General features: G+C 35.3%; 1 protein-coding gene and 1 long non-coding RNA gene across 2 annotated transcripts; both read right to left on the reverse strand.

Moving 5' to 3' along the window:
- Nucleotides 1-622: 622 nt before the first annotated feature.
- LOC135146993 (uncharacterized) lies at nucleotides 623-1,724 on the reverse strand. Its single transcript, XR_010284222.1, has 2 exons — nucleotides 917-1,724; nucleotides 623-658 (listed from the first exon to the last, which is right to left on the reverse strand). It is a non-coding gene; the product is annotated as an uncharacterized LOC135146993 (long non-coding RNA).
- A 4,202-nt stretch (nucleotides 1,725-5,926) lies between these two features.
- On the reverse strand, nucleotides 5,927-9,800 carry LOC135147169 (uncharacterized). Its single transcript, XM_064080022.1, has 4 exons — nucleotides 9,099-9,800; nucleotides 8,742-9,020; nucleotides 6,024-6,107; nucleotides 5,927-5,935 (listed from the first exon to the last, which is right to left on the reverse strand). Exons 1-4 carry the CDS (start codon nucleotides 9,798-9,800, stop codon nucleotides 5,927-5,929), a joined length of 1,074 nt encoding a protein of 357 aa, XP_063936092.1.
- Nucleotides 9,801-17,896: the final 8,096 nt, after the last annotated feature.

The raw sequence follows: 17,896 nt of genomic DNA on the forward strand, positions 1-17,896 counted from the left end.
CCATGTGTTCCAAAGTCGAATGAGCTTTAGTCTTAGCAGTAAATTAAAGTGTCCTCATAATTTTCTAGAATCTGCACCAAACATAAAATTTTGAAGAAATTAAAGAAAAAATAGTGTCCCAATAACATAAGAGAACATCCTAGGGTACTTGCCTATTGACCTTCGTAGTACTTGTAATTTTATACTACAAATCTCAGTAAATAGTTCACATGTCCCATGATTGAGGTCTTGTGTATTCTTGCAAGAAGTTTTTGTTATCATATCAATTGCTTTCCAGGCAACAGACAACAACACTATAGTTAAAGAAATAAGACAGAGAACCCTGACAGATTAGAAATTACATTGAGCAAATAAGATATCCCATTAGCTTTAAACAAAAGACGTAATGAATCACTGAAGCAAATTAAAAAAATAATATTTGATGATGTATCAAACCGACCACCTGAACTGAATCGCGAGATATCTCCACCCAGCAAATGCCAAACCGTGTTATCTCCTTGTTCAAACATTGTTATCTAAATCTTAAATTGACCAACATTTGTAATAATAAGATACAAACAAACTATCAAATCTTTCCGATGATCAACTTACATATATTATTGTTCTGAAAAAGAACTATCACTACTATCCAATACAGTATTTCATAATCATATACTCCCTCCGTCCCAATTCTTTTGGCTTGTTTGACTTTTTATGGTCAAATTGACCAAATTTTGACTGAAATTTATATATATTAAATCATTGAAAAATATTATAAAAAATATATTACCAAAATCTACATTTGTTCTACTTTAAGATGTATATTTCGGATTTTGAAAATCATATAAGAATAATTAGTTATTATCGGTCAAAGTTTGGTCAATTTGACCATAAAAAGTCAAACAAGCCAAAAGAATTGGGACGGAGGGAGTAATACATAATACCGATAATTATATCATTCACAATCCTACATATGTACATGCGCGCAACTAGCAAGTAACACTACTAATATTGCCAATCAACAAAATTGTTAAAAAAATAAAATCGTTAAACTGGTGTTCGATTCAGCTTGGATGCACCTCGATTAATCTGGTTGGGCATACTTGTACCCTCATACCCCGAGCATGGAAGCTCACTTACTCGTAGAACGTCCCAGGAATAAAACTCGTGATCTCAAGGCAGCAAGACTTAAGCGTCATTGTCCAATCATCTTGGACCTCGCGGGGATAATATTGTTACTATAAGTTTGTTGATCATCGTCATCAATTTCAAACTCCTGATCCGGTAAAAGCTTACCAGTTATGAGCAAGAGAACATTCCTAAAACAACCAACAAAGCCATCTCTGAGTTTTCCGATAAATCCATTCCGCTGATGCTCCGTCTTGCTGAGTGGCAGATAAGCCCAAGCCCACGCCGCCTGCCGGACTAAAGGGTCCTTAAGTGGGACCTCCCTCCAGCTCTCCTTCCTGCTTAACTCGCACGGCGGCGAGATGTCTTTAAGACTCGTGTACCTGTTATCATATTCATTAGTAGCCTCTAGCGTGACCATCTCAAATTCGAATTCCAAGTAATCAGCATCGATGATAGTATTGTTGTTAATAATGTTTGATGGTATTGATAAGGGTGGATTTGTTTTAGGATCCCTGATGTAGAACTTAACCTCCATGTTGGTGTAAAATTATGATATGTATGAAGAAGGATTCTGTGTGTGTGATGGTTTATGTTGTAGAGTATTTTTGTTTGAGGTGGAGTATATGGCTTTATAACTAATTTATATTCGGATCTTTTGAGTAAACTTAAAATAAGTGCTTAGAGCAAGTCCAACACTATGCTTGTGCTAGTGATTTAGCACATCACTAGCATAGTGTTGGAGTGCAATTTTATCCCATATTTCCTATTTTTGGATTTAAGACTTGATTTAGCACACCTATTGGACTTGCTCTTATTGCTTAAAGTAAAAAAGTGAAATAGAAGTTAAATTTTAAAAGCAAGTGATAAAAATGTTTGGGAAATAAGTACAACCCGTCAGACAAAAGCCAGTAATCGTAACTTTTTTCAAGTACTTCCTGATTCTTTTTTAAATGATTGAAAAACACTTGTCGAGATACAAGCGAATAAGATTATCTGTTTAGAAAATTAAAGTAATATAATACAGATAGGTTTTCTCTGTCAAAAAGTATTGTCCCATTCCCATTGACCCTTCTCAAAAGCCAAAAACTCCTTCGCGGGCCTTCCTGAATTTTTTGATCACCACCTAGCATCGGTCGACTAAATTGATAGTTGTCGTTTTATAGTTAAATCTTGATTAATTTATAATTAATTATTTAAAAAATTATAATAAGCTAATATTTGAATTGCAGATTTTCAGTAGCGATACAACAATGCTAGTACATATCTTACCTCGATCAATTATAATCTTGACAAAATTAATAAAATTTAGTGATATATCATTAACATATAGTGGTTTTACCGTATATATATTTTCTGATCATCAATTCTTTTTGCTAAATTTATACAGTCGGTATAAAATCATATCTAAGAATATTTCATATCCAATGATTAGGATATTATCATTTATTCAAAATTTGAATTTCATTAAATATATTATTAGAATATAGTGTTAATAATATTATTTTAAAATAGAATAACATCATCCTATTTAATTTAAGTCGTTATAGATATTGATCTGGCGTAGGATATTATATAAAATGTGCTGAACCAGTAAGACATTTTGTTTCGCCGGTATTGACTATATTGCTTAGCTATAATTTAAAAATAGTATGTTATTAATATTTCAAATTGTTATAAATAAAATATATCACTTTAATATATCAATATTACAGATTTCTTAGGGCATCTCCAACCATGATCCAAAAATCCAAATTTGGGACAGTGCTGCCCCAAACAATTTCAACCGTAGACTAAACAATGATCCAAATTTGGATCAGTGAATAGTACTCGTCCAAATTAGGATCACTGCTATTCACTGATCCAAATCTTTTTAACATTGAAATATTATTACTTTTATTATTTGATGATTTTGTTAATGTTATTAAAGATAAATTAATTAAGATTAGAATATTATTAAAAACAACGATTAATTATTAATTAAAAATCAAAATACATAAAATTTCCACAATTTATCAATCACTACAGAAAAATTAAAGATGAATATTTCCCCATCTTCAACTTTGAAATACACTTATTGAGCATTTGTGGGAAAATTAACTAATTCTGAGAATTTGTATATTATTGTAATATCTTAATGGTTTTAATTTATTTTTATGTACCGTTTTAACTTTTTCGAATTATTTTGTAATATTTTATCTTTATCTAGTCGTTAATTGTATTATTATAATTAATGATAAAATTAGTTAATTATTTTTTAAAATATTTAAAATCAATGTATATGAATATAATAAGGATGAATGAATTTATATCTATATTTGGATCACATAGTTGGAATATGATTTAGATATCGCCCTAAATTTGGATCATTTGGTGATCCAAATTTGAATCCATTATTGGAGTTGCCCTTACAGCTTGTGGATCGACAAATATAGTCATTCATAAAAATTAGAAGTTAGTTATATATTTTATTTTTGACATACGCACTCAATTTTCAGGTAAAGACTATTTATGATTACACATGCGCTCACTCAATTTTTAGCAAAGTACTCTCCATACTTGGATATGCTTAGCGAGACCATTTAGAAAAATAATCACAAAATCGTAATTTGGGTTCACGTTGGACAGTTTCACGCTTACTAACCTAGGAACTAGGAAGTCTTACGCACGTACTAACAGGCCAGCCACAGCCACAGCCACAGCCACACAGAGGTGCCTGTATCTTACACGTGGCAACGTGTAGTGTATCATGCTCATTCGTCTAATGGCAAATCGGACATGCATCAGCATCGCCCAAGAGTAATTAAAACATACTCATGTTCATCGATATTCAACCTTTCCTTTAATTTCATGTGTTATTCGTGATTCTTCCGACTTTTACTTTACACGCGGATAACCTCTTCATCGGCGGAATATACGCCACCGGTTGACATTACAGTTAATATTGATTATTACTCTCTCCGTCCCCTCATTTGTTTATATTAAGAGGACGGGAGCTCGGCACGCATTCTAAAGCTCTCGTAAAATGTAGTTTAATAAATTATTTTGAACTTTTTTTTCTTCTGAAATAAAATTTGATGTTTAAATTTTTATAATAAAAAAAAATTCTCAAAATAAGTTGTAGAACTATGTTTTATATGCGCCTTAAAATGCGTGTCGAGCAGTGTGAAAAAACTGTAAAAAATGAGAGGGACAGAAGGAGTATAAAATAGTAAGTCGTATTTTAAGATACTATTCGGCCTAATTTAAGAAAAGCACAAAAAATAACTTATAATTTATGTATTTGAATAATTTTTTTATATTTACAATTTATTGGACATAAAATTATTAATAATATATTATATAATATCTTTTAAAGTTGTCATATACATTTTTATAAAATCAAATTTCAAAAATAAAAATAAGTCATCAAAAAAATTAAGATTTTCAACTTAAATATGACTTATAAAGTCAGAAGTTTGATTTATAATTCTTTTACACAAACGGTATACATAAGGTGATTCCGACTTATAAACTTGAAAATGTGTTTTTAAACCCAACCAAAAAGACTTTAAGAACATATCCAATCCTATAAATAATTAATACATATTATGAATTAAAAAGTAGAAATTTTGAAAAGAAAAATTCAACTTCAATATTTATTCCCCGTGTCTATAATTCGATATAACCTTCTGATGTTGGCTATATTTTTGTATTTCTGGAAATCTATAAAAAGATTTTACATCATTTGCTATCATACTCAAGTGACATATTTTATTTATAACAATACGAAATCATAATAATAACATATCATTTGTAAAATATAACCTATCAATATAGTAAGTATCATGGAAGCACAACAAATTTTACACCATCATAGCATCTTCAACTCTATGCAACAATGGACTAAAAATCACTAATACATGCTATAATAAAAATTACATATATAATGTGAAAAACCCAACTATAATGGGACGTTCTCCTTATTTATAATTATAGTCTAACTTCATGATATTAGTTATATTTGGTCAACCTCAAGAGGTATAGTAAGATACAACATCATATATTACCATATTAAAACAAGGGTCGTATTTCCCAGCATGTGTATGTTGAGGATCTCTTATATAACAAATCATTTTCTGACTAGGATTATAACATTTTCTTTACACGTCGAGCGCTTTTTCAAAAGATGGGTAAAATACTCATTCCAGTCGTCTAAAAAACCGCATAAAGGACAAATATTCATTTTACTTGTCTGGCGAAAAAAAAGGATGAGCGTGTTTAAAAAATATTATAATCCTGATCTCTAGATATTCATCCAACGATCAATAAATGTTATAGAAGAGGTACTCGTCATACACATGTTGGGGATCAAGGATCCTTAAATAATATACTCTATTTTATAACATTTGAAATAAAAATTATATACCATTTTTAAGATTTAGCTATCCGATATCGATATCGAAGAACGATGTTTGCAGGTTCGATAAATTTAATATAATATTTTAATGCTCCAATTTAACAAATCATTTAGGCAATTAGAGATGCTCTCAGTGTTTTCAAACGTTTTACCCAACCCCTTTAAGACATCTCCAATAGTCCTGCTTTAAAATGATTGCTTAAATTAGACATGTAAGATATTACGTAAAGTTTGCTGAATTTGTAGAATATATTGTTTTGAAGGTATTGGCTATATATTATATATGATATGTTATTTGTGACGGCCTCAACCCCGGGGTAAGAGTTGACGTCACTAATAATAATAAAAAGGATATACAACTTGAATATAATAATAAACAATACAATCCCCTGACCAGGATCTTGCCAGGTTAAGTATGATCTAAGTCACCTGAATATTACAATACCATAAATCTTAAGTCTAAATACACTTGCTGATTATTACAACATACATAACCCTTAGAATCTGACTCAACTACCTCGTAAGTGCCAAAGATAGGTGGAGGGATGAGACCCTGACCACGGCTGCTCACTGATCGTCTAGGAGGTCTGGTTCTAGGCATCTGAAATATGTTTTAGGTCCTATAAACTCACTATATAAGATGATATAGTGATCACAATATGTAACACAGTATGACAATATAAGAGATTGAAAACAATAAACTCTTATTCACAAAGCTTGAATGGTTACAAAAACTCTCTCAGTGATTTATATTTTATCACTAAGAGCTGCTAGGGTTCTTAACAATGTACTCGATAACTCAACTCATATAGAGTAACCCTAATCTGTGTTTATATAGACACAGTTACAAAATCAATCTCTGATTTGATATCCTATAAATCAGCTAAGTATTCTATCAATCAAAGATTGCTCCAGTTTTCTGTTTAGTTTCCATTGTCAGCAAATCACTCCTCCGCTTCTATCCTTCCTTGAAGTATATCCGCTTCTGAGCTCTTTCCACGTGTAAACTCTGACGAGTCTTGACTATGTAAACTCTGATCAGACTTTATCAAACTCTGGTCAGACTTTACTAAACTCTGATCAGCTTCATCAAACTCTGATCAGCTTCCAGTTTAAACTCTGATCACTCCTGTTCTAAAACAAACTTTAAGAACATTAGTAATCATCAATTATATCTAACAATCTCCCCCAACTTGTGCATAAATATGTTATGTGCAAGTTAACAGATAATTGATGATGTCAAAACAGATAAGTCAAATGCAACAGAGTTTAACTATATAACAGAAAACTTTTAAAACTTACAGATACTTTACTCCTTAGCTTCATAGACACCATTTGCTGTCTTTAGATATCCTCTGAGGAGTTCTCTTTCAGCTTCTTCAAGTACTGTAATCATCTGTCTCTTGATCTCTCTCAGCTCTGGATGTGAAACTCCAGTTTGGTAAATTGCAGCTCTGAGGTCATATATCTTATTTCTTCTCAAGTCTCTATCCAGCCTGATATTGTAAGCTTTATCAGACTCTTCATTAAATGCAAGAGTTCTGATTCCAGCTATTGTCACTATTTTTGCTGAATTTTTCTTCATCTCCACCAGCTGTCCTTTATGATTGAGGTATTTAGGAATGAAAGGTCCAGCATTTTTGTTTCCTGTAATACCCATCTTTCTTCTGATTTGATCTTTGAGCAGATTGGAGATGTGTTGGCATGACTTGTTCTTTACAAGAAATATGTGTGAGACATATCTCAATTCCTCCCAGTGTTTAGCATAGAGATCAGCTTCAATTACTCTAAACACTGTTCCATCAGACATGAAGTAGATAAGAATGTTATCTCCTCTGTCATTCTTCACCAGTTGGACTGAATCTAATTTGTCCATTCTTTCTTGCAATGCTCCAGTCTTGGGAGCACAGAGAGATGAGGGGTCTGTTGACATTGATCCTATACTCTGATCAAATTTTTCATATTTAGATCCCAGCCCTCCTTTATCTCTTCCTGCTTTTTGACGAGAGATTGGTTGAATTGAGCCCTTTTCGAAGTTTATCTCAGTCATCAGACTTGGCTTTGCAAATCCTGGCAATGGAGTAGTTGTTGGTTTGAACACAGCTTGAGCTTTGTCAGAGGTTGTGTCTTTCTTTGCTTCCTTATTAACTTGAGCTGTGTCAGAGGTTAATTTTTGTTGTTGTGATTCTGCAACATGAGCTTTGTCAGAGATTGCAGCTTCTGATTTCTTTTCCTTTACAACTTGAGCCTTGTCAGAGGTTGTAGGCTTCTTCTTAATCAATCCTTTCTCAAGGTGTTCATCTACTTTGCTTTTTCCCTTGGATGTATACTCATCTTCAGAGTATACCTTTTTGACTGGTAAACTCTGATCAGCAACAGTAGCTTCCTTGATCAATATCCCTTTTTCTTTTGGCTTGGTAGTTGATTTTGCAGGCTTTTGGATCTTTCCAGATTTTATAGCTTCAACATGTTCTTTCTTCAGCTCAGCTTCCTCTGCAGCAATCAACTCCAAATCCAATTTGGCTTCTGGATTTTCTTGTTCAAATATTAATCTAGCAAGTTCTTCATCAGTCATAGGTTTATCTGATCCAGCCACTGGTCTTTGCTTTGACCCAGATGTGACATTATGTGTTGGCACTGGAACAGACTTTTGCTTAGATTTTGAACTGTCAGAGTTTATAGCTTTTCCATCAGTTCCTGCTTGAAATCTCTTGTGCTTTGTGAAGTCATCCACATCATTATCATCATCATCATCCTTCTTCTTTCTCTTCAGAGTTTGAGTAGTAGACTTGCATTTGACTTTAGTTACTCTCTCCCCCTTTTTGACATCATCCTCATCAGGAATCAGTATAGAAGTTATCAGAGAAAGTGAGGATTGGATGGCTTCAAGCTGTTTGGACATTTTCTCTTGAGTAGACTCAATGGTGGTCATCCTCTTTTCCAGAGATTCATTTGCAGACACCAGCTTCTTAACATCATCTTTCAGAGGTAGTAGAGTCCTTTTCTTCTCCATAGTCTGAGTTTCCTTGAGACTGGCTACCTCTGTTCTGAGACCATCTATAGACTTAGAGGTCTGAGCTTGAGCAGGATGAAATGTCTTTATATAAAGAACTGTAGCCTTGAGGCTTGACATGACATCAGAGTTTGTGATTTTATTCTCTGCCATAGATAGAAAATCTTCAGCTTTTGTTGGCTCCAGAGAATGCTGGTGGCTCAGCCAGAGTTTATCCCATACCTCATTTGGTGGATCAACCTGAAGATCCCTGGGAAGTGGCTCAGAGTTTGTGTCCAGAGTTTGCAGCCTAGCATTATACTGGCTGGTAGATTCCCATTTTTGTTGTAGATGTGACAGAGGAACTTCATCATCATTTTCATCATTGTCATCATCTGAACTTTCATCATCCTCATCATTATCAGATGCAGGATTATCAACTTTCTCAACAGGATCTTTAGCAGATTTGTCTTGAGCTTCAGACTGTGATTTGCTAGGCTCTTCACCAGCCTTAGCAAGAGACTGCAGGGCTTCCAATGCTACCTTGTCAGATTCATCAACTACATCAGACTTGTAGTTTTCTGGAGCTGTATCATGAACAATGGCACCCTCAGGAATTTTCATTGGAGAATGAGGAATTGGTGTGGAGGGTCCATGATCAGATATTGGATTGTTACAATCAGACACTGGTGTCTCAGCTTCATCTGTAGCTTTCTCCTTGCATATAATTTCCTCATCTACTTCAGATGAAGTAGAGGATGCTGTGGCAGCAGAGATTGGAACAGTCTGAAGAGGAAGCACCATCAGAGCTTGAGATAGATCATCAGGAGTTGTAGTGGATGGTGCTTGCTCTTCTTCAACAGTAAAATCTGTGATCTCAGTTATGGGCACCCTTGTCCTCTTAGCCTTGTTAGCCCTTCTTTTGAATCTTGCTGGCTTTGTTTGAGGACTGGTCTGTATATTGTCAGGGTTTGTGGCAGGAGGAGCTTCCAATTCTTCATAATCATATGCTGCAACAAGTCGTCTTCTTTTCTGCTTTGGAGGAGAAGCAGCTTCAGAGTTTACAGGATCAGCGTTTACAGTATCAGAGTTTACAGCATCAGAGTTTGCTGGTTTATCAGACTTTGTCTTCAGAACTTGTGTAGCAACAGAGGTTCTGGTCTTCTTAGTAGAGGGGGCATCAGATTTTGTAGACTTTGATGGTTTAGGTGTTGATGAACTGGGTTTTCTGGTGACTGTAGGAGAAACTGGATGGTGTGGTTGGGGTTGAGACTGTTGTTGTGGTGCTTGAGGCATATGCATCCTAGCTAGCTCTTAATGGAGCTGGAATTTGTAGAGGCCTGAGAACTGGTCTCTTCTCATCTTTAGATATGAGATCTTTGAAAACCCTTTTATGAAGTTTAAAAGGTTTGATCTCATCTGCAGCATCAAAAGCCACTTCTCCAACAGTGGCATTAAACAACAATTGGCAAAATCGTGAAAAATATATAATCTGACGATTTTCATGCATTCTTTCACCAATATTTCTAATCACTAATCTACCAAAATCGAAATTAGTAGAATAGATCAGAGAATACCCAATCTGCAGCATGTCCATTGGAATAGCATCCCAGTTTGTAGATTTCTTCTGGAAAGCCCTGGTAATGCAATCAAAGAAAAAACTCCACTCCTTCCTGAGTCCTGGACGCTTTAATTGACCCAGTTTATCCAAAGAGTCGTAGTACCCCAAATCAATCATCATTGTTCTGAGATTAGCATCTCCATTTGTAATGTACGCAGCATGCTCTGGCAGGTTAAATGCCTGACGAACTGTGGCTGGAGTAACAAAATACTCCTCCCCTTCATATGAAAACACAATTGATGGTGATCCATCTGCACCACCATTATCATATTTACCCGTCCTCTAAAAATTTATGATTTGGCTTCCTGAGAGTCTGGCAGGAGCGGTAAGGGCTGTGGCCAGGACACTTTGTGCTAAGAGTTGTTGAAAGGGATGATAATCACTTGGAACATCAGTGATGTCAAGGATGGCAGCATGATTGTTGGGAACAAATTCAACACCTGCAAAAGTAAAAGCTGAGGTCGCCATTAGAACAGAGTTTGTGAATGAAGGTGTTTGAGAAAGTGTGTAGAAGAAGATTTGAATTTCAGAGAGAAAAGCGTAAGAGTTTGTTGAGAGAGTGTGTGTAAAGATTAAGTGTATAAGTGAAGAATAAGCAATAAAATCTGATGATAAACTCTTCAGATTTTGTCTAGCTGTACACGCTTGGGCTTTTTGTTCACTTGGACACCTGTCAGATTTTAACTGGTAGATGAATGTTAGTGGGATGTAGAAACGAGAGTAGTAATCATGAGTGCAGTAAAACATGTGCAGTAATAAATGCTGATTACACGTTCTCCTATTAAAATGTTTTTCATGCAAACCCACTAATAATACATCCGTTTGAAACACTCTCTTCACATTCTCTGAATATTTGAACTCCGGAAATGTACAAGATTTTTTTAAAAAAAATCAAGATCAAATCTCTCGAATTTTAAACTCTGAGATTTAAATCAAAGAAAATAGATTTCTAAGTACCTCAGAATAGAGACATAATTTTCAGAATATTCATCAATAAATCAGAGTTTGTTATAGAATCCATAGCTCAATAATGTGCTTGTGAAATAATGTGTGTGATTTAACATATGAGATCAGAGACTTAGAGAATTTCACAATTTCGTAATTATAAGGTAGACAAGAATAATTTATTTAAACTCTCAAGACATAGACAACAGACATACTCTGATGGAGAAATATATAAAATAAACTACCCCCCCCCCTTTTTTCTCTCTCTTTTTTTTTTTTTCAAGGACGCTTTTCAGTGTAAATGAATCACGACCTTTAAATATATTTTTGCAACAGTATTTCTCCAGTAATCAGAGATTGTGACTGGTCACCATAGATTATAAAATCTTGACAATTACTTAATACCAGTAAATGTTTGGGTCTTCCCAGTCACTGTCATATAGACATCTAAGATCTCAAAGGAGTACCATGCTTATTTCCAGGGGTGTGTATAGCATCAGAGTTTACAAACACTGTCTAATTTACTGAGAGAAAATGCAAATTAATCAGTCTCACTTATAATTAAGATATGTGAAGTAATAGAGTCTCAATGATATCAATATGCATATAGTGGAAAATAGTAGCACAAAATTGAGATCAAGATTAAGCAACTTAACTAAGATTCATGATTACTAATTCAGATCATGCTTCACAATATCTTCACAGGTTATTTGTCTCAGAGAAATAAAAATGAGATAATTTATGAAGATTTAGAGTTTACAAACATCAGAGAATATCGTCAGAGAATGACATCAGAGAATGTCAATCAGAGTATAGCAAACAGAGTATATCATCAGAGAATGTCATCAGATTTTAACAATCAGAGTATATCATGGCAAATGTGTGAGCAATACATATGGTAAATTGACAATTTAAATTTGAAAGATCTGACCATTATGTTTACTCAGTTCCTGATATCATGCCTAGCTCATTCACCAGTCTAGTAAAAGTTGCTTCACTTAATGGTTTGGTGAAAATGTCTGCTAGCTGCTGTTCAGTAGGAACAAAGTGGAGTTCAATGGTTCCTTCCTCCACATGCTCCCTTATAAAATGATATCTTATACTGATGTGCTTTGTCAGAGAATGTTGAACTGGGTTTCCTGTAATTGCAATAGCACTTTGGTTATCACAATAAATAGGAATTTTAGAAAAGGATAACCCATAGTCCAACAGTTGATTCTTCATCCAAAGAATTTGAGCACAGCAGCTGCCTGCAGCTATATACTCTGACTCTGCTGTTGATGTTGAAATGGACTTCTGCTTCTTGCTGTACCAAGAAACAAGTCTTCCACCCAGAAATTGACAACTCCCACTTGTGCTTTTCCTGTCAATTTTGCAACCTGCAAAATCTGCATCAGAGTATCCAATTAGACTAAAATCTGATTCTCTAGGATACCATAATCCCAATGATGTGGTTCCCTTGAGATATCTGAATATCCTCTTTACTGCAATCAGATGAGGCTCTCTTGGATCTGCCTGGAATCTTGCACATAGACATGTGGCATACATGATGTCTGGTCTACTTGCAGTAAGATAAAGCAAAGATCCAATCATTCCTCTATAGTTTGTGATATCCACTGATGCACCAGTATCTTTGTCTAGTTTGGTTGCTGTTGCCATAGGAGTAGTTGCAGCTGAACTGTCTTGCATACCAAATTTCTTCAAAAGATTTTTGGTATACTTGGCTTGATTTATAAAAATCCCATCTTCAGTCTGTTTAACTTGTAAACCCAGAAAATAACTGAGTTCCCCCATCATGCTCATTTGGTACCTAGACTGCATGAGCTTGGCAAATCTTTGACAGAGTTTAGCATTAGTGGAGCCAAAAATAATGTCATCAACATAGATTTGAACTAAAAGCAGATCATCACCATGATTCAAATAAAACAGGGTTTTATCTATGGTACCTCTAGTAAATCCATTTTCAAGAAGAAATTGAGCCAGATTTTCATACCATGCCCTTGGAGCCTGCTTTAGTCCATAAAGTGCCTTGTCCAATCTATAGACATAGTCTGGATGCTTTGGATCCACAAAGCCTGGAGGTTGTTCAACATATACCTCCTCATCCAGTTTCCCATTTAGAAAAGCACTTTTGACATCCATCTGAAATACCTTGAATTTCTTGTGAGCAGCATAGGCCAGAAAGATTCTAATTGCCTCCAATCTTGCAACTGGAGCAAATGTCTCATCATAATCAATACCTTCCTGTTGTGAATACCCTTGTGCCACAAGCCTTGCTTTATTCCTTGTTATGACACCCTCACTGTCAGTTTTGTTTCTGAAAACCCATTTTGTACCAACTATGGATCTATTTTTAGGTCTTGGTACTAGGGTCCACACTTTGTTTCTTTCAAACTCATTTAGCTCCTCTTGCATTGCTTGAATCCAGTCAGCATCTTGAAGAGTTTCCTCCACTTTCTTAGGTTCTGTTTGTGACAGAAAGCAATGATGTAAACACTCATTTGTTGTAGCTGTCCTTGTTTGCACACCTGCTTCTGGATTTCCAATTATCAAATCAGGTGTGTGAGATTTTGTCCACTTCCTAGCATGTTGAAGTTGACCATTTTCATCATTGGATCCTCCTCCTTGATCCATGCTCTCTTGATTCTGTTGATCATTCTCTGTAGCTCCCCCTGCATTTGTGCTATCAGAGTTTGAGTCAGTATTCTCTGATGAGTTTGAGTTAGCATTCTCTGATGAGTCTTGGGTAGAGTCTGAAACATTCTGATGCTCCCCCTCAACAAGTGCTTCATCATCATGAACTTGTAAATTTTCATCAGAGTTTGCTGTATTTTGTTCACAGTCAGAGTTTGACTGTTCATCAGAGTTTGTCGAATCAGAGAATATTTCTTCATTTTCAAAATGCAATCTGTCATGATCATCCATGTCTGCTAAGCCAATAATTTTCTTGTCATCAAATGACACATGTATGGATTCCATGATCACCTTGGTTCTGAGATTGTAGACTCTGAAGGCCTTTGTTATTAGAGGATAACCTACAAAGATGCCTTCATCAGCTTTTAAATCAAACTTGGTAAGCTGTTCTGGATGAGTCTTCAAGACAAAGCATTTGCACCCAAATATATGAAAGTACTTCAGATTTGGCTTCTTTTTCTTCACCATCTCATATGGGGTCTTGCCATGCTTATTAATCAGTGTTGCATTTTGAGTGAAACAAGCTGTTTGAACAGCTTCTGCCCAGAAATAAGTAGGCAATTTAGCCTCATCAAGCATAGTTCTGGCAGCTTCTATAAGAGTCCTGTTTTTCCTCTCAACTACACCATTTTGTTGTGGTGTACCAGGTGCAGAAAATTGTTGCACTACACCTCTTTCTTTGCAGAACTCTTCCATTGTTGAATTTCTGAACTCAGTTCCATTATCACTTCTAATGATCTTTACTTTGTCTTCAGATCCATGATCCAGTTGCTTCACATGATCCATCAGATGCAAGGCTGTTTCATCTTTAGAGTGAAGAAAATATACCCAAGTGTATCTAGTATACTCATCAACAATGACAAGAGCATATTTCTTCCTTGCAATGGATGGTACATTAACTGGTCCAAATAGATCAACATGTAGAAGATGATATGGTTTCTTTATTGAGAATTCAGTCTTACTCTTGAAGGATGTCTTTCTCTGCTTGGCCTTTTGACATGAATCACATAATCCATCAGATGTGAGTAGTGATTCAGGGAGTCCTCTCACAAGCTTTTTCTTTATAAGCTCATTTATGGAGTTGAAATTCAGGTGTGAGAGCTTCTTATGCCACTTCCAACTTTCTTCTGCAGAGATTCTTGTAGATAAGCAAATTTCTTTTCCTTCAGAGTTTGTAGGCAGGTGGATTTCATAAATATTTCCATGTCTGTGAGCAATCACTGCCACCTTGCCTGTTGACTTGCTTACTATCTCACTGTGTTCTTCATAGAAATCAACATGATATCCTCCGTCACAGATCTGACTGACAGAGAGTAAATTGTGCTTTAGCCCTTGAACAAGAGCTACATTTGATATGATGACATTTCCAAGATTGATGTTGCCATATCCCAGAGTCCTTCCTATGTTGCCATCTCCATAAGAAACACTTGGGCCAGCTTTCTCCACAAACTCTGACAGCAGGGACTTATTTCCAGTCATGTGTCCTGAACATCCACTGTCCAAGACTAGAATATTCTTCCTGTTGCCCTGCAATCACAAAGACCACTAATTGTTAGTTTTAAGGACCCAGACTTGCTTGGATCCTTTGGCCTTATTAAGTTTGTTAGCTTTTGCAGCGGAATTATTTTTATCAGAGTTTGAGCTAACAGACTTTAGTTCAGAGTTTGTACTTGAAACAGATTTTGTACTTGCAGAGCTTTTATTAATCTTCTTCAAAGAAGGTTTCAATTGATAATAATCATAATACAAACTATGATATTCTTTGCAAGTATAAATAGAATGCCATAAACTACCACAATGAAAACATGGATCTTGTGGTTTATATCTAATACTACTTTTTCTAACTTTAGACTTTGTAGGTAAGAAGTTAATGTCTTTGTTCTTCCTGCAAAAATTAGCAAGATGATTAGTATTTCCACAGTTATGGCATGTCTTCCTAGGTGCATTTGGAACAGGCATGTAGTTATTACTCTTGTCTATTCCAACCTTGCCATTTCTATTTTTCCTAGGATCCTTGTCTCTGCTATCAGATTTTACCTCTTTAAGCTTATGCTTAAGCTGTTTCTGAGTCATCAATCCTATGTTAACCTGTTTGGGCTTAACAGTTTTTAAATTGTTGTTAATCTCTGATTCTGGTCTACTCTGTTTAGACTTAGAGAATTCAGCAACAAATTTAACAGGTTTAACCTTAGGTTTTTGAGTTTTAACAAACTCTGTTTTTGATGACTCAGCTTCTGAGTTATCAATGTAACCTAGTCCCATCTTCCAGTTTCCACTACCTAAGATATCCTGAGTAGTTTTGCCTGAATTAGTCCATGTCTTAATGATCTCCCTTTCCTTAGCAAGTTCTGATTGAAGAGATGCATACCTCTTTAATAGTTCATCTTTGACAATGACAGCATCATCTCTTTCTTTCTGAACTTCCAACATCTGAACTAATTCTTTTTCTAGATAATCATTCCTTTTCTTTACACTTAGAGTTTCAGATTTTAATCTTTCATTTTCTAAAGTCTGATCTCTAAAGCTGATATGCAAAGTTTTAAGAAACAATCTTAACTCAGTTATATCTTCAGTATCAAAGGCAAGAGTAGAATGAGGTACCTTTGCAGTAGATTCAGAGTTGTTGTCAGTGTTTGCCATCAGAGCATAATTGACTTCTTCTTCTGAATCAGATGTATCTGTCCAGTTTCCTTTCTTGGTGATAAAGGCTTTTTCTTTTTTCTTCTTGGCTTTCTTGCATTCAGATGCAAAGTGACCCTTTTCACCACAGTTGAAACAGGTATACTTGTCAGCTTTTCCAGCTTTCCCTTCCTTGCCCTCATTCTTCTTGAAGTTCTTCTTATCATAAACTCTGTCAGAGTTTCTGTCTTTCCTTGAAAAACTTTTGCCTTTGTTGAACTTTTTGTAGGCCAACTTCTTGAAGCTTTTCACCATCAATGCTGCTAACTGCATCATTTCACCATCACTATCATCAGAGTCTGAGACATCAGAGTTTGAGTCATCAGAGTTTGATGACTCAATGTCAGACTTTGTGACATGAGCTTTTCCTTTGCTCTTAGCAGCTTCCTCATGAACTTTCAGAGCAACAGACTTTGATTTGCCTCCATGACGTTTGCTTCTTTGCTCCATCTCAAGTTCATGGGTCTTCAGTCTTCCAAAAACATCATCAAGAGACATATCTCCAAGATCAAGATTGTCTCTTATTGTGGTGACTTTCAAATCCCACTTTTCAGGAAGAGCCAGAAGGAATTTGAGGTTTGAGTCTTCAAGATCATATTCCTTGTTCACCAGAGATAAGTCATTCAACAGTTTGACAAATCTGTCATACAGATCTGTCAAGGACTCACCAGACTTTGAGTCAAAGTGCTCATACTCCTGTGTAAGGATTGTTTTTCTATTTTTCTTTATGGCCTGAGTTCCCTGACATCTGGTTTCCAGAGCATCCCAGATTTGTTTAGCAGTTTTGCACCCAATCACCCTATTAGACATTGCATTATCAAGGGCACTGTGCAGAAGGTGTTTCACCTTGGAGTCTTTACCAATTGACAGGATGTCCTCAGGGGTATAATCTTTCTTTTCTTTTGGAACCATCTTCTGAGGTTCATCTGCAAGCCCAACAGAGAGCTTGGTGGGCATATGTGGTCCATCATAGATCCTGTCAAGGTATTCTGGATCAATAGAGTCTAAGAATATGATCATTCTCTCTTTCCAGACTGGATATTCAGATGCCTTAAGGATTGGAACTCTAAAGGATGAAGCTTGTGATTTTTCAGACATGATTGTGATTAAGATCTCACTGTAGTAATCTTAACAAACCTCGCTCTGATACCACTTGTTAGGTCCTATAAACTCACTATATAAGATGATATAGTGATCACAATATGTAACACAGTATGACAATATAAGAGATTGAAAACAATAAACTCTTATTCACAAAGCTTGAATGGTTACAAAAACTCTCTCAGTGATTTATATTTTATCACTAAGAGCTGCTAGGGTTCTTAACAATGTACTCGATAACTCAACTCATATAGAGTAACCCTAATCTGTGTTTATATAGACACAGTTACAAAATCAATCTCTGATTTGATATCCTATAAATCAGCTAAGTATTCTATCAATCAAAGATTGCTCCAGT

Source organism: Daucus carota, chromosome 6 (assembly GCF_001625215.2).
Source record: "Daucus carota subsp. sativus chromosome 6, DH1 v3.0, whole genome shotgun sequence".
Classification (NCBI taxonomy): Eukaryota; Viridiplantae; Streptophyta; class Magnoliopsida; order Apiales; family Apiaceae; genus Daucus; species Daucus carota.